At 42.6% G+C, this 12,885-nt stretch overlaps 1 protein-coding gene across 8 annotated transcripts in view; it reads left to right on the top strand.

Annotated features, from left to right (window-relative positions):
• The window catches only part of ADAMTSL3 (ADAMTS like 3), a 380,959-nt gene that overhangs the window by 297,589 nt on the left and 70,485 nt on the right, over positions 1 to 12,885 (top strand). For all 8 annotated transcript variants that reach the window (XR_011562580.1, XR_011562581.1, XM_070775206.1 and 5 more), the window contains one exon: positions 7,340 to 8,411. Coding sequence is in view for 6 of the 8 variants with exons in the window: in XM_070775206.1 (XP_070631307.1) it covers positions 7,340 to 8,411 (1,072 nt within the window). In the remaining 2 variants the exon portion in view is untranslated. The remainder of the gene's footprint in view (positions 1 to 7,339; positions 8,412 to 12,885) is intronic.

Here is a 12,885-nt window from a genome sequence, read left to right as displayed (position 1 = left end):
CCTCTCACTTCTCTCCAGCTCCTGGTGGTCCTCCTTGTACCAGCCTCTTCAGCTTTCAGACTCTCATCTTCCCTTCTTCTGCTCTTCCTCTAAGCCTTCTCAGCTTCCAGAAACACCCAGCCCCGCCTGCCTGACAGAGCTGCAGCCCTTGGAAACCCAGCCAGCCCCTAGGCTGCCTCACCAGCACCTTTCTTGGGCTGGTTTTTAACCTCCTGCAGCATCCAACAGCATACATTTATTTTATCTTTTGCTTGTCATTTATTTGTTATTCATTCAATAAACAGTAAGAGTTTACTATGTACCAGGCACTATGCAGTGCCCTAAGGACAGAGATGATCTCTCTGCCTGGGCATATATTGTTTTCAGTGTCAGATGGTATATTTCATTATCAGTGCTTTCAATAATCATTCTTCAGATGCTACTGTGTTTTAGATGTTATGATACAAAATGAAAATAATCCATTGTCTGGTCTCTAAGAACTCATAATCCAGTAGAAGAGAGACATACATAAACAAAGAAGAAGAATAAAGTGCCAGTGATGTCATCATGGGATGTAGAAGTGCTTGATCCCTCTAGGGGATGTGAAGGAGAGTTTCATAAAGGAGGACGCTTTGAGTGGAATTCTGCAAGATGTGTCCCATCATTAGACCCACATGGGATACAGGACAGTCTGAAAAAAAAGACAGCAGTGTCGACAAAGGTGGGGGATGTCAAATGGAGTGGGACATTTCTGGAAACTGCACACAAACCACTACCCTGTGACCTTTTTTTCCCTTTTAATATGCTGTGGGCTGTAGAACAGAGACTTGGGCATGACCAGCATGATGTCTTCATGGCCTCATCCCAGGAGTGCCTCTTTCTGAACAGGGAAATGATTTAAGATTGGATATGGTCTCCTTTGAATATCAGGTGCTGGGACTTAGGGCATGAAAAATAGTTAACCTCCCTTCCCATCCCCTGCCACAAGCAAATATCCCTTTATTTATCAGAGTTCTTATCCTGCCCCTTCCCCAAGAGCTACCAATACCCTGTTTGTTTTAGAAGCCTCATACGCACAAATTTCAAGACTCAGAAGGTTCTACTGCTTTTTCTTTTTAAGAAAGAATTAAAAATACACTCTTGCTGTGCCCTGCTTCCTCCCTTATAACTCCTGCTTGTTTTTATGTGAATCCCTGATCCCTAGATGAAATGGATAATACTGTATGTAGACCGCTGTGTAACTGTCATGATGCAGACTCCAAGTTGTTCTGTATAAAATAAGAAGCAAATGTTTTTATTGACAAACAAATTCAGTAGAATTAGAACAGAGGCTGAAAATGGGTAATGGTGAAACAGAGTGCTTGAGAATGGGCTGGAGAGCATCTTGAAACCCATGCTGAGGAGTTTTGATTTTATTAAAGAAGGAAATGACATAGTCAGATTTTATTTTATTTACTTGGATGGCTATATAGATATATTTTTCAATTAATTTTTATTGGAGTATAGTTGCTTTACCATGTTGTGTTAGTTTCAGCAAAGTGAATCACCCATTCATATACATATATACCCCTCTTTTTTTAATTTCCTTCCCATTTAGGTCACCACAGAGTATTAACTAGAGTTCCCTGTGCTATATACACTAGGTTCTCATTAGTTATCTATTTTATATATGGTAGTGTGTGCATGTCAGTTCCAATCTCCCAATTCGTCCCAACCACCCCCTTCCCCCTTGGTGTCTGTACATTTGTTCTCTACCTTTGTGTCTATTCCTGCTTTACAAATAAGTTCATCTGTGTCATTTTTCTAGATTCCACATATAAGTGATTTATATGATTTTTGTTTTTCTCTTTCTGGTTTATTTCACTCTGTATGAGTCTCTAGGTCCATCTACATCTCTGCAAATGGCACAGTTTCATTCCTTTTTATGGCAGAGTAATATTCCACTGTATATATGTACCACATCTTCTTTATTCATTCCTCTGTTGGACATTTAGATTGCTTCCATGTCCTGGCTATTGTGAATAGTGGCGTACACATAGATATATTTGGAAAATATGAATGTGCAAGTAGAGTCTAGTCAAAGGGATATGACAATATTTAGGTGAGAAAATATAAGGGCAGAAGTGGTGAGGATGAATTCTAACATTTCAGGTGTCCCATCTAAGTATCCGTTGCCTGGCTAGAACTGGGAGCTCAAAGGAGAAGGGTATGTTTGTGTTTAACAAGCAACTCTGGGACCAGGTGTGGTGAGGAGGGAGAGGGAGCTATTGTTTGTTAACTTTGCTGATTTTTGTGGTATAGATTCTCCCATCATGTGGCTTCCTGCTACCAATGTGACATCACTACCTGCAGAGTTGGGAATGGACACTAACAATCCCATGGACCTGTGAGTCAATGAAAGGAAGGGCCAGCAGACCAATGGACAGGGAGGATTCGAGGCGACTCCAGTTTCTGCCTTAAAGAATTGCAGGCTGGACTCTGAGGGCCAGGACTCCAGGGAATAAGACAACTTAGAGGCTGCTTTGCAGCCAAAACCCATCTGGGAGTAGCAGGAGTCAAGTGCTGGTGAGACAAGTGTAAACACCCAGCACAGATGGCTCGGGGCAGAAACCTGGTGTGGCGCCAAGGCTTAGAGTCATGGCAGGGATACAACTGGAATCATGGCAGGACACGAGCATGTAAACAGCCTTGGGCACTGGGCAGGGAAGGCTGGCACAGAAGCCAGAAAGAGTACCTTCAGAAGGAAGAGCTTTTCATTTTCTAGAAAAGCTGAATGATGTGGTGTTTCTCATGTCCGGTGCATGGGAGAGATGCAGGGATGGCTTGGTGTCCCCATACTGCCTACAGCCCCCCAGTAGGATGCCATGGGTTCCTGTCCACACTGTCTCCTCAGGCTTGTCTGGTTCGGCAGTTTGGGGCACATACAAATGCAGAGGGAGGCAGTCACCCCACACCAGACAGATTCCTACCCAAGAGCTGTGTCAGAGGATGCCAGGCTCCAGGCACTGCTCTGAAGGAACTGACAGGAGTCACAGAGAGAAACTGGCCCAAGTCCTAGCAGATCCTGGGTCCCAGAGCACTGCTCAGGCACACCTGGTCACTGAACTGCTCTATACCTGGTGTGAGAAGTGGCTAACCAGGCCTGGTTGGGAATGGGTCTGCCTTCCAGCAGATGGACATGCAGCCAGAGGGAGCGGCTGGGCTACTTGTGTGGCTCACCCAGCCATGGGCCAGTCCTTTCCCAAGGCTAAACACCACCTGTCACCTGCAGACTCCCCAGCCTGCTTTTGAAGGCATCATGGCCCCATCTGTTAAGACTTTAAGCCCCAAGCTTAGCTGGGGACATCTGGCTATCAGTTCTAAAGGTACTTAGAACCCATCTCCATGGTAACTAGAACCCATCTTCACACAGGATGCTGTGTGGGATCATACCAGCCTCAGATCATCTCCAGCCTGAACCCTGAGGTAGGCATGTGCTTCCTTCCCTGTGTGGGTTTCGACCCCTTCCCAGTAAAAGCAGGAATATTCAAGCTATGGTCTCATCTGTAGCAGCCCTAAGAGAGTCTCTCTCCACCCCTCCCTCAGTTGCACAAGTTCAAAACTCTGACATTGACCCAGCTTAAACTCTGATTTAAACAGTGAATTTCAAAGCCATCCACGTTCACCATCTGTCTTTCCCATAATTCATCGGGATTATGGGAAACAATGACCAGACAGGGTGTTCAACTGAATTCTTTTAAATAGTAATAAAAAGATGCCTGTATAGGTATCAGTATATATAAACACATGTATGTAGGTATTATGGCTAGGTATGTGTATACACATACATTACACACCCTGCATTGTGACAATAGGCCACTTTTAAATATTCATAAAAAGCAACCAGCTAATTAAAATTAATGAGTGTTAGTCACTCAGTTGTGTCTGACTCTTTGTGACCCCATGGACTGTAGCCCGCCAGGCTCTTCTGTCCATGGGATTCTCAGGCAAGAATACTGGAGCGGTTTGCCATTCCCTTCTTCAGGGGATCCTCCTGACCCAGGGATCAAAACCAGGCTTTCTGCATTGCAGGCAGATTCTTTCCCCTCTGAATTGCCCATGCTAATAAAAAAGGAAATAAGCAAGACTAATATAGAATTATGTCTTGAATTTTACATTTCCATCATATGCAGGCACAAATTTAGCTCTAAACTTGATAACATAAGTGCTGTCTTGGAAAAGGCAACCTGGTCCTTGACACAGTTCAGGGTTCATTGGGTAGGAAATGAATGAATTACTCGGAGGAAATACAAGGATTCCTGATGGTAAGACCACAAAGCATCCTCCTGCTTCCTCCTACAGAGGACACTGCATGTTGTAAAGATTTTGGCAGGGTTCTCACAGAAAACACAGTGGCTGTTTCTTATTTTCCCTTCCCTGTTCACCAGTAGCAGCCCATCAAATTATCTTTGAGTTAACCCAGTGAGACTCTCTGGGGTGGTGGTTCTCAATCTTTGCTCTACATTTCAGTCTCCTGGGGAGGTTTTACAAATTTTGATGCCCAGGCTTCTGTTCCCCATAGAACATGGAGAGTGGGACCCAGGGTAGTAAAATTAAAAAATAATAACAACAGGTGCTCCTAATTGGCAGCAAAGTTTGAGAACCACTGCCTCTAGTCAGAGTTGATACTGAAACTCTACACACCAGTATGTGTTATTGTTGTTCAGTTGCTAAGTCCTGTCTGACTCTTTGCGAGTCTATATGATTTGGGAAAGTAGAGAAATACTTCCAGGTGGTTAGTCAATAGCCTTGGCCTGAACCCCAGGACTGTCTCCCAGCTGCTTGGACTCTTCTGCTGGGAGTGGTCCAACTTCCTCATAATGTACACTGTCGGGAGAGGAGACACTCGGAGCAGCAGTGTTACAACAAGACCTGGTACAGGGCTATAGCCGCCATCTGTTGCAATGGATCGAGCCCTTGTGCAGACTGCTATTATGAGTGGCATCTCTGGGACTTCCCTGGTGTTCTAGTGGCTAAGACCCCATGCTCCCAATGCAGAGGGCCTGGGTTCCATCCCTGGTCATGGCACTAGATCCCACATGCCACAACTGAAGATCCCACATGCGTCAGCTAAGACCCAGTGCAGCCAAATAAATAAATGTTTAGTTGCCAAATCGTGTCCTACTCTTTGCGACCCAATGGATTGTAGCCCACCAGGCTCCTCTGTTCGTGGGATTTCCCAGGCAAGAATACTGAAGTGGGTTGCCATGTCCTTCTCCAGGGGATCTTTCCAACCCCAGGATCTCCTGCAAGGATCAACCCATGTCTCCTGCATTGCACGCAGATTCTTTACCACTAGAGCCATGGGCAAAGCCCAGTGTTTGCAAGTCAAAGTGTTAGTACCTCAGTCATGTCCAAATTCTTTGTGACCAAGGGGCTTGCTAAAAAAAAAAAAAAAAAAAAAAAGATGGCATCTCTGCCTATAATAATGGGTAAACCACAAATTTAGCAGGAATCCTCCTCCTGCTTTTGACCACTATTGAACAGCAATAAGTTTAAAATTCTGTGTTGCCAACCTAAAAAGAAATCTCTATGTCTTAACTGACTGAGGAGATCCTGATGTCCTCTGTGAAGCATCTCTATCCCAACAGGTGAACACATACACACGACAGGCCATCTGGCTCCACTTCAAGCTGATCCGAGGGGGAGGGAGAGTTCCCTGGCAGAACCTTGGACAAGGGGCCTGGCCTAGAAATGGCATCTCAGTGGAATTTGTGTGCAGACTTATTACGCCTGTCCCTCATTTAGAACACACTCTACTGCAGAAATTGTGCATCTACCCCTGCTGTTTTTCTGAACCTACTGCCACCCCACACCAAAGCAGGCAGCAACCAGACCCTAACGGGATCATGAACCACCCAAGAGAAGCCAAGAGTTATTCCAACAAGCACAATCTGGGTAGTGTCCAGGGCCTGAGAAGTCTGTCTTAAGTGGACTTCCCTCTGGTGATCTAGCGATTAAGACTCCACACTTCCATTGCAGGGGGTGCAGGTTTGATCCCTGGTCAGGGAACTAAGATCCCACATGCTGTGTGGCAAGGCCAAAAAGTTTCAAAGACAAAAACAGAAATGGAGTTTCAATCTAGTTCTTCTCCCAACATACCCCTACCAGTGTTACAGCCGTAACCATTGCAAGAACCATAACTGGTTCCTCTGAGGCTCTTAGGCCCCTGTCTCATGACCTTAATTCCACAGTATCATTGATGTGAGTCCAGTCTCTCTTCTGTCACTCCCTGGTGCTTCCTGCCCTCTAGCCCATGGACCTACATACATCTTCAAAGAGGAATCAGACTCCCACCCACATCACATGCCCCTAGCTACTCACTTCAGTATCACCCCAGAATGCATTGAGACCTTCCTTCCTGCAAGTGAGTGGTGGTGCGGGGGGTGGGGGTGGGGCGGCGGAGGGCAAGTGGGGGAGGGAGAAGAGCTGCTTCTTTTGGGGGATGGGATCTGGGGAGCATCTTCTCTGGCCTCCGCCCAGGAACAAGGAAGAGTCAGCCCACCTGTGATGCCTCGCTGCTTGCCCTGTTGATGCTGGCTGGACCCGCCTTTGTCAGCTGACTAATAATGTCTGAGAGCTCATACATCCCACTACTGTGCCCTTGATAAAAATGCTCTGACTTCTCATATTCCTCCAGTGAAGGTGTTAATATCACCTGAGAAAACTGAGGCTCAGAGAGAGTAGATCACTTATTCAGATGGTAGTGCTGAGATTCACTTTCACCGTTCAGCTGGCTTTCAGGTGCCAGTTTGAGCTTTTCTTCTTCCATCACTGGCTTATTCAGGCCCTCATGCTAGTTTCACTGACCTGCTTGGGTGATCTGCTGTGGTTCCCAGCTGCATCCTCCTTTTCAGATCCTTCAAATACATTCACTCACCTCCCCATGCTCACTGCCTCCTTCAGATTTTGGGTACCCTTGGCTGAGCCATACAAGATCCTCAAGAGCCTCCCAAATGGTGGAGGCCCCACACATCAGACGTCCCCTTATTGATGGAAACATTTAACCATTTAACCTCATGCCTCCCCAAACCAAAGGCTCCTTTATAAAATAATTGACATGATTTCATGCAATTCATTCAATCTTGCATTCTTTGCTGCTAAAGTGATATTTGTGAAATTTGTCCCAATCTATGGATATGTATATATATACATACATATATAGCATAAATAACGATATATATATATATTTTTTTTTTTTTTCAGTTCTCAAATGTTTTAGAAGAGAAAAGAATTTGCTGATTTCTGTCAGCCTTGGAAGAGTATGGACAAATGTCATTATAAAGATATTTGTGTTTTTCTTTCTTTATTTTTCCAACAGAAATGAAACCAGAGATGAAGGCCAGAGTCAGGGAGCAGGGTCCTCAGATCCTTGGTGTCCAGAGAGTGTACATCCAGACAAGGGAAGAGAAGCGCATTAACCTGACCGTTGGGAGCAGAGCCTACCTGCTGCCCAACACATCTGTGATTATTAAGTGCCCAGTGCGACGATTCCAGAAATCTCGGATACAGTGGGAGAAGGACGGCCGTTGTCTGCAGAACTCCAAGCGGCTTGGCTTCACAAAGTCAGGTTCACTGAAGATTCACAGCCTTGCGGCCCTCGACATTGGTGAGTACCGGTGCATCGCAGGCCCCGCACAGGAGACTGTGGTGCTTAAGCTCATTGGCACCGACAACCGGCTCATTGCACCCCCAGCCCTTGGTGGGCACACCAGGGAATATCCTGGGATGGACAACAACGAGGCCAATAATTTGGGAGCCACGTGGCATAAGATGAGGCTGATGTGGAACAACAAAAACGAGCTTTATCTGCACAATGGCCAAATTAACAATCAGTCTCTCTTGAGAGCTCTGTTGGGCCACTGCAGCCCTTCTGCAGGAAACGCCAACTCCTGGGAGTTTGAAAACAAGCAGTTTGAAGCAGCAGTTAAACAGGGAGCCTATAGCATGGAGACCGCCCAGTTTGATGAGTTGATCAGGAACATGAGCCAGCTCATGGAAACGGGGGAGATCAGCGATGACCTGGCATCCCAGGTGATATATCAGCTGGTGGCCGAGTTAACCAAGGTGCAGCCTGCACATGCGCACTGGAGGGGCATCCCTGGAGAGGCACCTCCCACGGCTCAGCTAAGGGGGGAGACTGGAAGTGTGCCCCAAAGCTCGAACTCCAAAAACTCAGGCAAGCTGACATTCAAGCCGAAGGGACCTGTCCTCTTGAGGCAGAGCCAACCCACCTTGATTTCCTTTAATAAAACAGTAAATTCAAGGATTGGAAATACAGTCTACATTACAAGAAGGACGGAGGTCATCAACATACTGTGTGAGCTTGTCAGCCCCAGTGAGGCCACCTATACGTGGACCAAGGATGGAGCACTGTTACAACCCTCAGAAAAGTAAGTACAATCAGAGTACAGTGTTTACTCTGAGATGCCTTCTAAATGGATCTTCCAGCTTTCCTTAAAATATTGTCAAATTCCTTCTCCTAAGAATGTGCTTCCAACAGGATCCTTTGGAAAAGAAACTCCAAAATGTTAGGGCATGGCATTCACATACTCATTGGAATTCTAAAAATGAAATTGTACCATCACAGTCACTACCATGAAGGTGTAGTGCCAAACTGGATACCATAAGATTAAATGTAAGACTCTCGCTTTTCAGGTCACTTAATACTTAAAAATAAGATCAGGGACTTCCCTGGTGGTCCAGTGGTTCAGACTCTGTGCTTCCAATGCAGGGGGCACAGATTTGATCCCTGGTCGGGGAACTAAAATCCCACATGCTACGTGGTGCAGCCAAAAAATTAAAAAATTGTCCCTCCAAAAAAGTGAAATCAATCAGGCCATTAAAAAAACATACTTGCAGTTCTCTTAGAATATGCAGGAACTGCAAGAATCTTCTATATCTGGGAGATGTGGTGTCTCGTTTGAACTCACACCAGCCCTATGAGTCTGGCAGGGCAGGAGTTGATACTTTCTCAATGAGATCATTGAGGAACAGAATCTCATGACTAATTCATGGCCAGTCAGAAGCAGGGGCCACGTCATCTGGACCCCGCCAGGGGTGTTAGAGGGTCACACAAATAATAGCTTTGGTAGAAAGATTACCTGAAGTCATTTTCTAATATCAGGCAATGATTTATGTCACAAAACCGAAAAGTAATGATAAGGATCAAAGTTTTTTGAGATGTTTGAAGCAGTATTCAGTCACTTTATTTTATTGTAATAACTATCCATGTCAGTGAGAAAATGTCGCATTTCATTCATTTTACATAAAATAATGGAATAATAGAAACATTCACTCATTTTGTCTTCTCTACTGTCTCCAAATCTTGCTGTTAACACACACAGGGCTGTAGACATCTTGCTTTCTTTCAATTTGCATTCAACAGCTCCTTATCCACCTCCAGGGATTTTTCAGAGACATAGATGTTAAATTGTTTTGCAAACCATAAGGTACTTTAAAAATGCAAGTTTTATTTTTATCATCCTTTTTTTTTCTGCATCACCTAATGTGTGAAGCATTAAAAGAAATCTAGGTAAAATTCAATTTTTATATCACTGGACTGTCTTAGAATGGAAAGATAGAACAAATCTAATTTTAAATTCTTTTGCCTAAAACTCTGAACATTAGAGTATAATGTAGTTTTTGAAGTGGAATAAACCTTCCAGATCAACTAACTTAGCAGTTCTCAAATCTTTTGGTTTTAGGACTCCTTCAAACTTAAAAAAATGATGAGAAGCCAAAGAACTTTTGTTAATATGAATTAACTTTATGTTAATATGTTAACATATCTCATGATATTTACGCTGTTAGAAATTAAAACCATGAAACATTTTAAATAGCTGTTTGTTAATCCATTTAGAAGTAACAGAAGTAAGCCCAATTCATGTTTATGTAAATAACATAATTTTTGAAAAGCAGTATTTTAAAGATTAATGATAATGACATTGTTTCACATCTCTGCCAGTCTCTTTAATGTCTGGCTTAATGAAACATAGCTGGGCTTTCTCCTCAATGCTTCTACATTCAGTCTGTTGCCATATGTTGTTTTAATTGAAGTTTATGGAGAAAATTGTGCTTCATACATATATAAACAGGTTAGTTGGGAGGATAAGGAATACATTCATAATCTTTTAAGGTAATTATGGCTATTCTTCTTTAATGCTACACTAAAAATAGACAAGCAGTAGTTTCTTAAAGGTTAGGTGGGATGTGGAATCTAAAACCATGTTAAAGAGATTTTGGTAGTCTGTTACAATGAAATCTGTTGCTTTATCTTGTTCTTTGAATGGATCTTTTAACTAGACTAGATTTTATAACATCATACATTGGTCATTTGGAAAGTGTTGGCTGACTGAGTTATACACATCTTCCAAATGTTAACACGTTCCATCATACAATACCAAAAATACGCGTATTCTTTAATATTACTATCCCAACTTTTCAGAAAAGTCTTTGAGCTTTGGGAAGCAGTCAGACTCACAGTGAGCATGACGGATTTTCTGAAATTCTAATTTTCACTCGGAAGCTTGAATTTTATCATCGGCAACAATTACTGTCAGTTGTTTTCCTTGCATTGGCCAGCTCATTTTTGTTCATTAAAAAAATATATCTTCCAAATACCTAAATCCAAATAACCCTGGCTTATCTGTCAGTCATTATTTCAAGTAAAGTAGTATGCCATGAAAAAGGAGCTAGTTCAGCTAGCAATTCAAACAGTCACACCCATAGACTTTGGCAGACAGCAGAGGTATGGTGTGTATTTCCTGTTTTGTTGTACAGAATGTTAGAAAACTTACACTCGGGGGTAGAGATTTAGTGAAATAATAAGTTCTACTGCTTCATTAAGGATATTCTTATGGGAAATTGGCATTTTGTTTTTACTGCAAGTGTGTGGTAGCCAGAATACAGTAGCTACTGGTACACTTTGCTGCCACAGCTTTGATTCCATTCTGGTGCCAAGTTTTATCCACAACTGCTTTTACTATCAGTGCAAATATCAACACTCACAGTGAAAAAGGCAAATAACGGTATAGTGTCAATATTTACTATTATGAAAATAGTTTTGACCTCACGGATCCCTGGGATTCAAGGACCACCCTTTCAGGATTGCTCAACAATTTCACTTTAGAAATTAAAAGGAACATAAGCCAAACCCAAATTGAGGAACATTCTATTTTTTATCAGTAGTCCTCAAAACTGTCAAAGTCATCAAAAAAATGGAGGGGGTGGGGGAAAGGCAGAAAAATTGTCACAGACCAGAAAAGACTAAGGAGACACAATGTCTAAATACAATATGATGTCCTGAATGGGAGATTGTGCAACAGGATAGCAACGTTAGTGGGAAAACTAATGAAATCTACATAAAGACTGAAGTTTTGTTAACAACAGTGATGGACCGATGCTGGTGCTTTAGTTTTGATGAAAGTATCACGTGCTGAAGATGTTCACGTCAGGGAAAACCAAGAAAGAAGGAGATAAGAACCCTCTGTACTGTCCTGGTTGCTTTTCTGTAATGCCAACATCATTCCAAAATAAAGTTTATTAAAAAAAAAAAGAAAGAAACTATAAGGAAACAGAGGCTGAGAAAGCTGATCAGCTGATTTGTGGCCATAAAGTACTGGAGGGATGTGGTGGAAGACCGTGGTTAGTTCAAGTCAGTGTTTGTTGAACTGAGTTGATTTGTGATCGTCTGACTTGCTCAAGTGGAATTTGCATTAGTTTCTGTGGCTGAGGCTCCTGAAGATCCCATAAAGATTCTGCCATCCTAAATCAGACCTGTTTCTGCATACTTTAAGAACCAGCCCTTTGACACTGAAGCAGTTCTACTTGTCTAGTAAGAGTTTTTGGTTTTAATATTTTAAAGGAATTTTTAAAAGATTTATTTTTATTTCCATGTTTTCTCTAATATACCTAATTAATTTTTTCAACTTACGTTTAAATTTCTTTATGCAAGAAAAGTTCTCCGGTTTAGATATATTTTTCTGACTCTTACAAATCTTTTCAACTGAAGTCATGCAGAAATGGAATGATGTTTGCAAGCGCCCCTCTCCAATAGGAGGCAACAGTGTAGGCGTGGAGTGCATTTAGACACCAGCTGAGTAAGAGATCACAGCTAGGAAGCAAAGGCTGTGGGTGGATTCCCTAGGGGTGACGTCTGTGAAGAGGTCAACTTCATTATCACTTCAAGTAAAGAATAAGATTTTGTGGTGGAGGTCAAGATCAGATTCCTTAAAGAACTCTACCTTTTGGTTCTCCAGCCCAGGGACTGGTCCAGCCTGGATCCTGGGTGACATCACCTGTCAGAAAGGTTCATGTGTGCTCAGCTATTTCTCAGTGACTTTTTGCTGTACTGTAAAACTGAGGCCCTAAAAGGAATCCTTTGAGAATTGCTAACTCATACAAACATACATATGAAATAATTTAAGAAAAGATTTTCATGTATAAACATTTGTCACGTAGAGTTGTTAGTTTTACTTTTTTACTTTTTTTCTTAATCAACTGTTCCTTAACAGGGATTTGACAGTGAGAGCCTGGCCCTGGTCATAGCTACCTCTGCCTTATTCCTGTTTTTGTTCTGGGCAATTCAGCTGTTTTGGTTTCTTCCCACCTTTGTATACTTCATTTGTGGGTTGCATGGGAACTTGCATTCTCTAGTACATTCATTCTCTACCATTATTCAGTTCTACTGTAGTCATTCATACACTGAGTCATTAAATGTTTTTGAAAACTTGCTATATAAAAGGTACTGTGCTAGGCATTGAAAATGCACAGCTGTGAATAAGATCTGGTCCCTGCTTTTGAAAAGATCACAATCTCATGAGAATAAAAAGATATTTCATCAAATAAATATATGAACCAAACCAG

Source organism: Bos indicus, chromosome 21 (genome assembly GCF_029378745.1).
Source record: "Bos indicus isolate NIAB-ARS_2022 breed Sahiwal x Tharparkar chromosome 21, NIAB-ARS_B.indTharparkar_mat_pri_1.0, whole genome shotgun sequence".
NCBI classification, from domain to species: domain Eukaryota; kingdom Metazoa; phylum Chordata; class Mammalia; order Artiodactyla; family Bovidae; genus Bos; species Bos indicus.
This window is presented reverse-complemented; position numbering and strand designations above follow the sequence as displayed.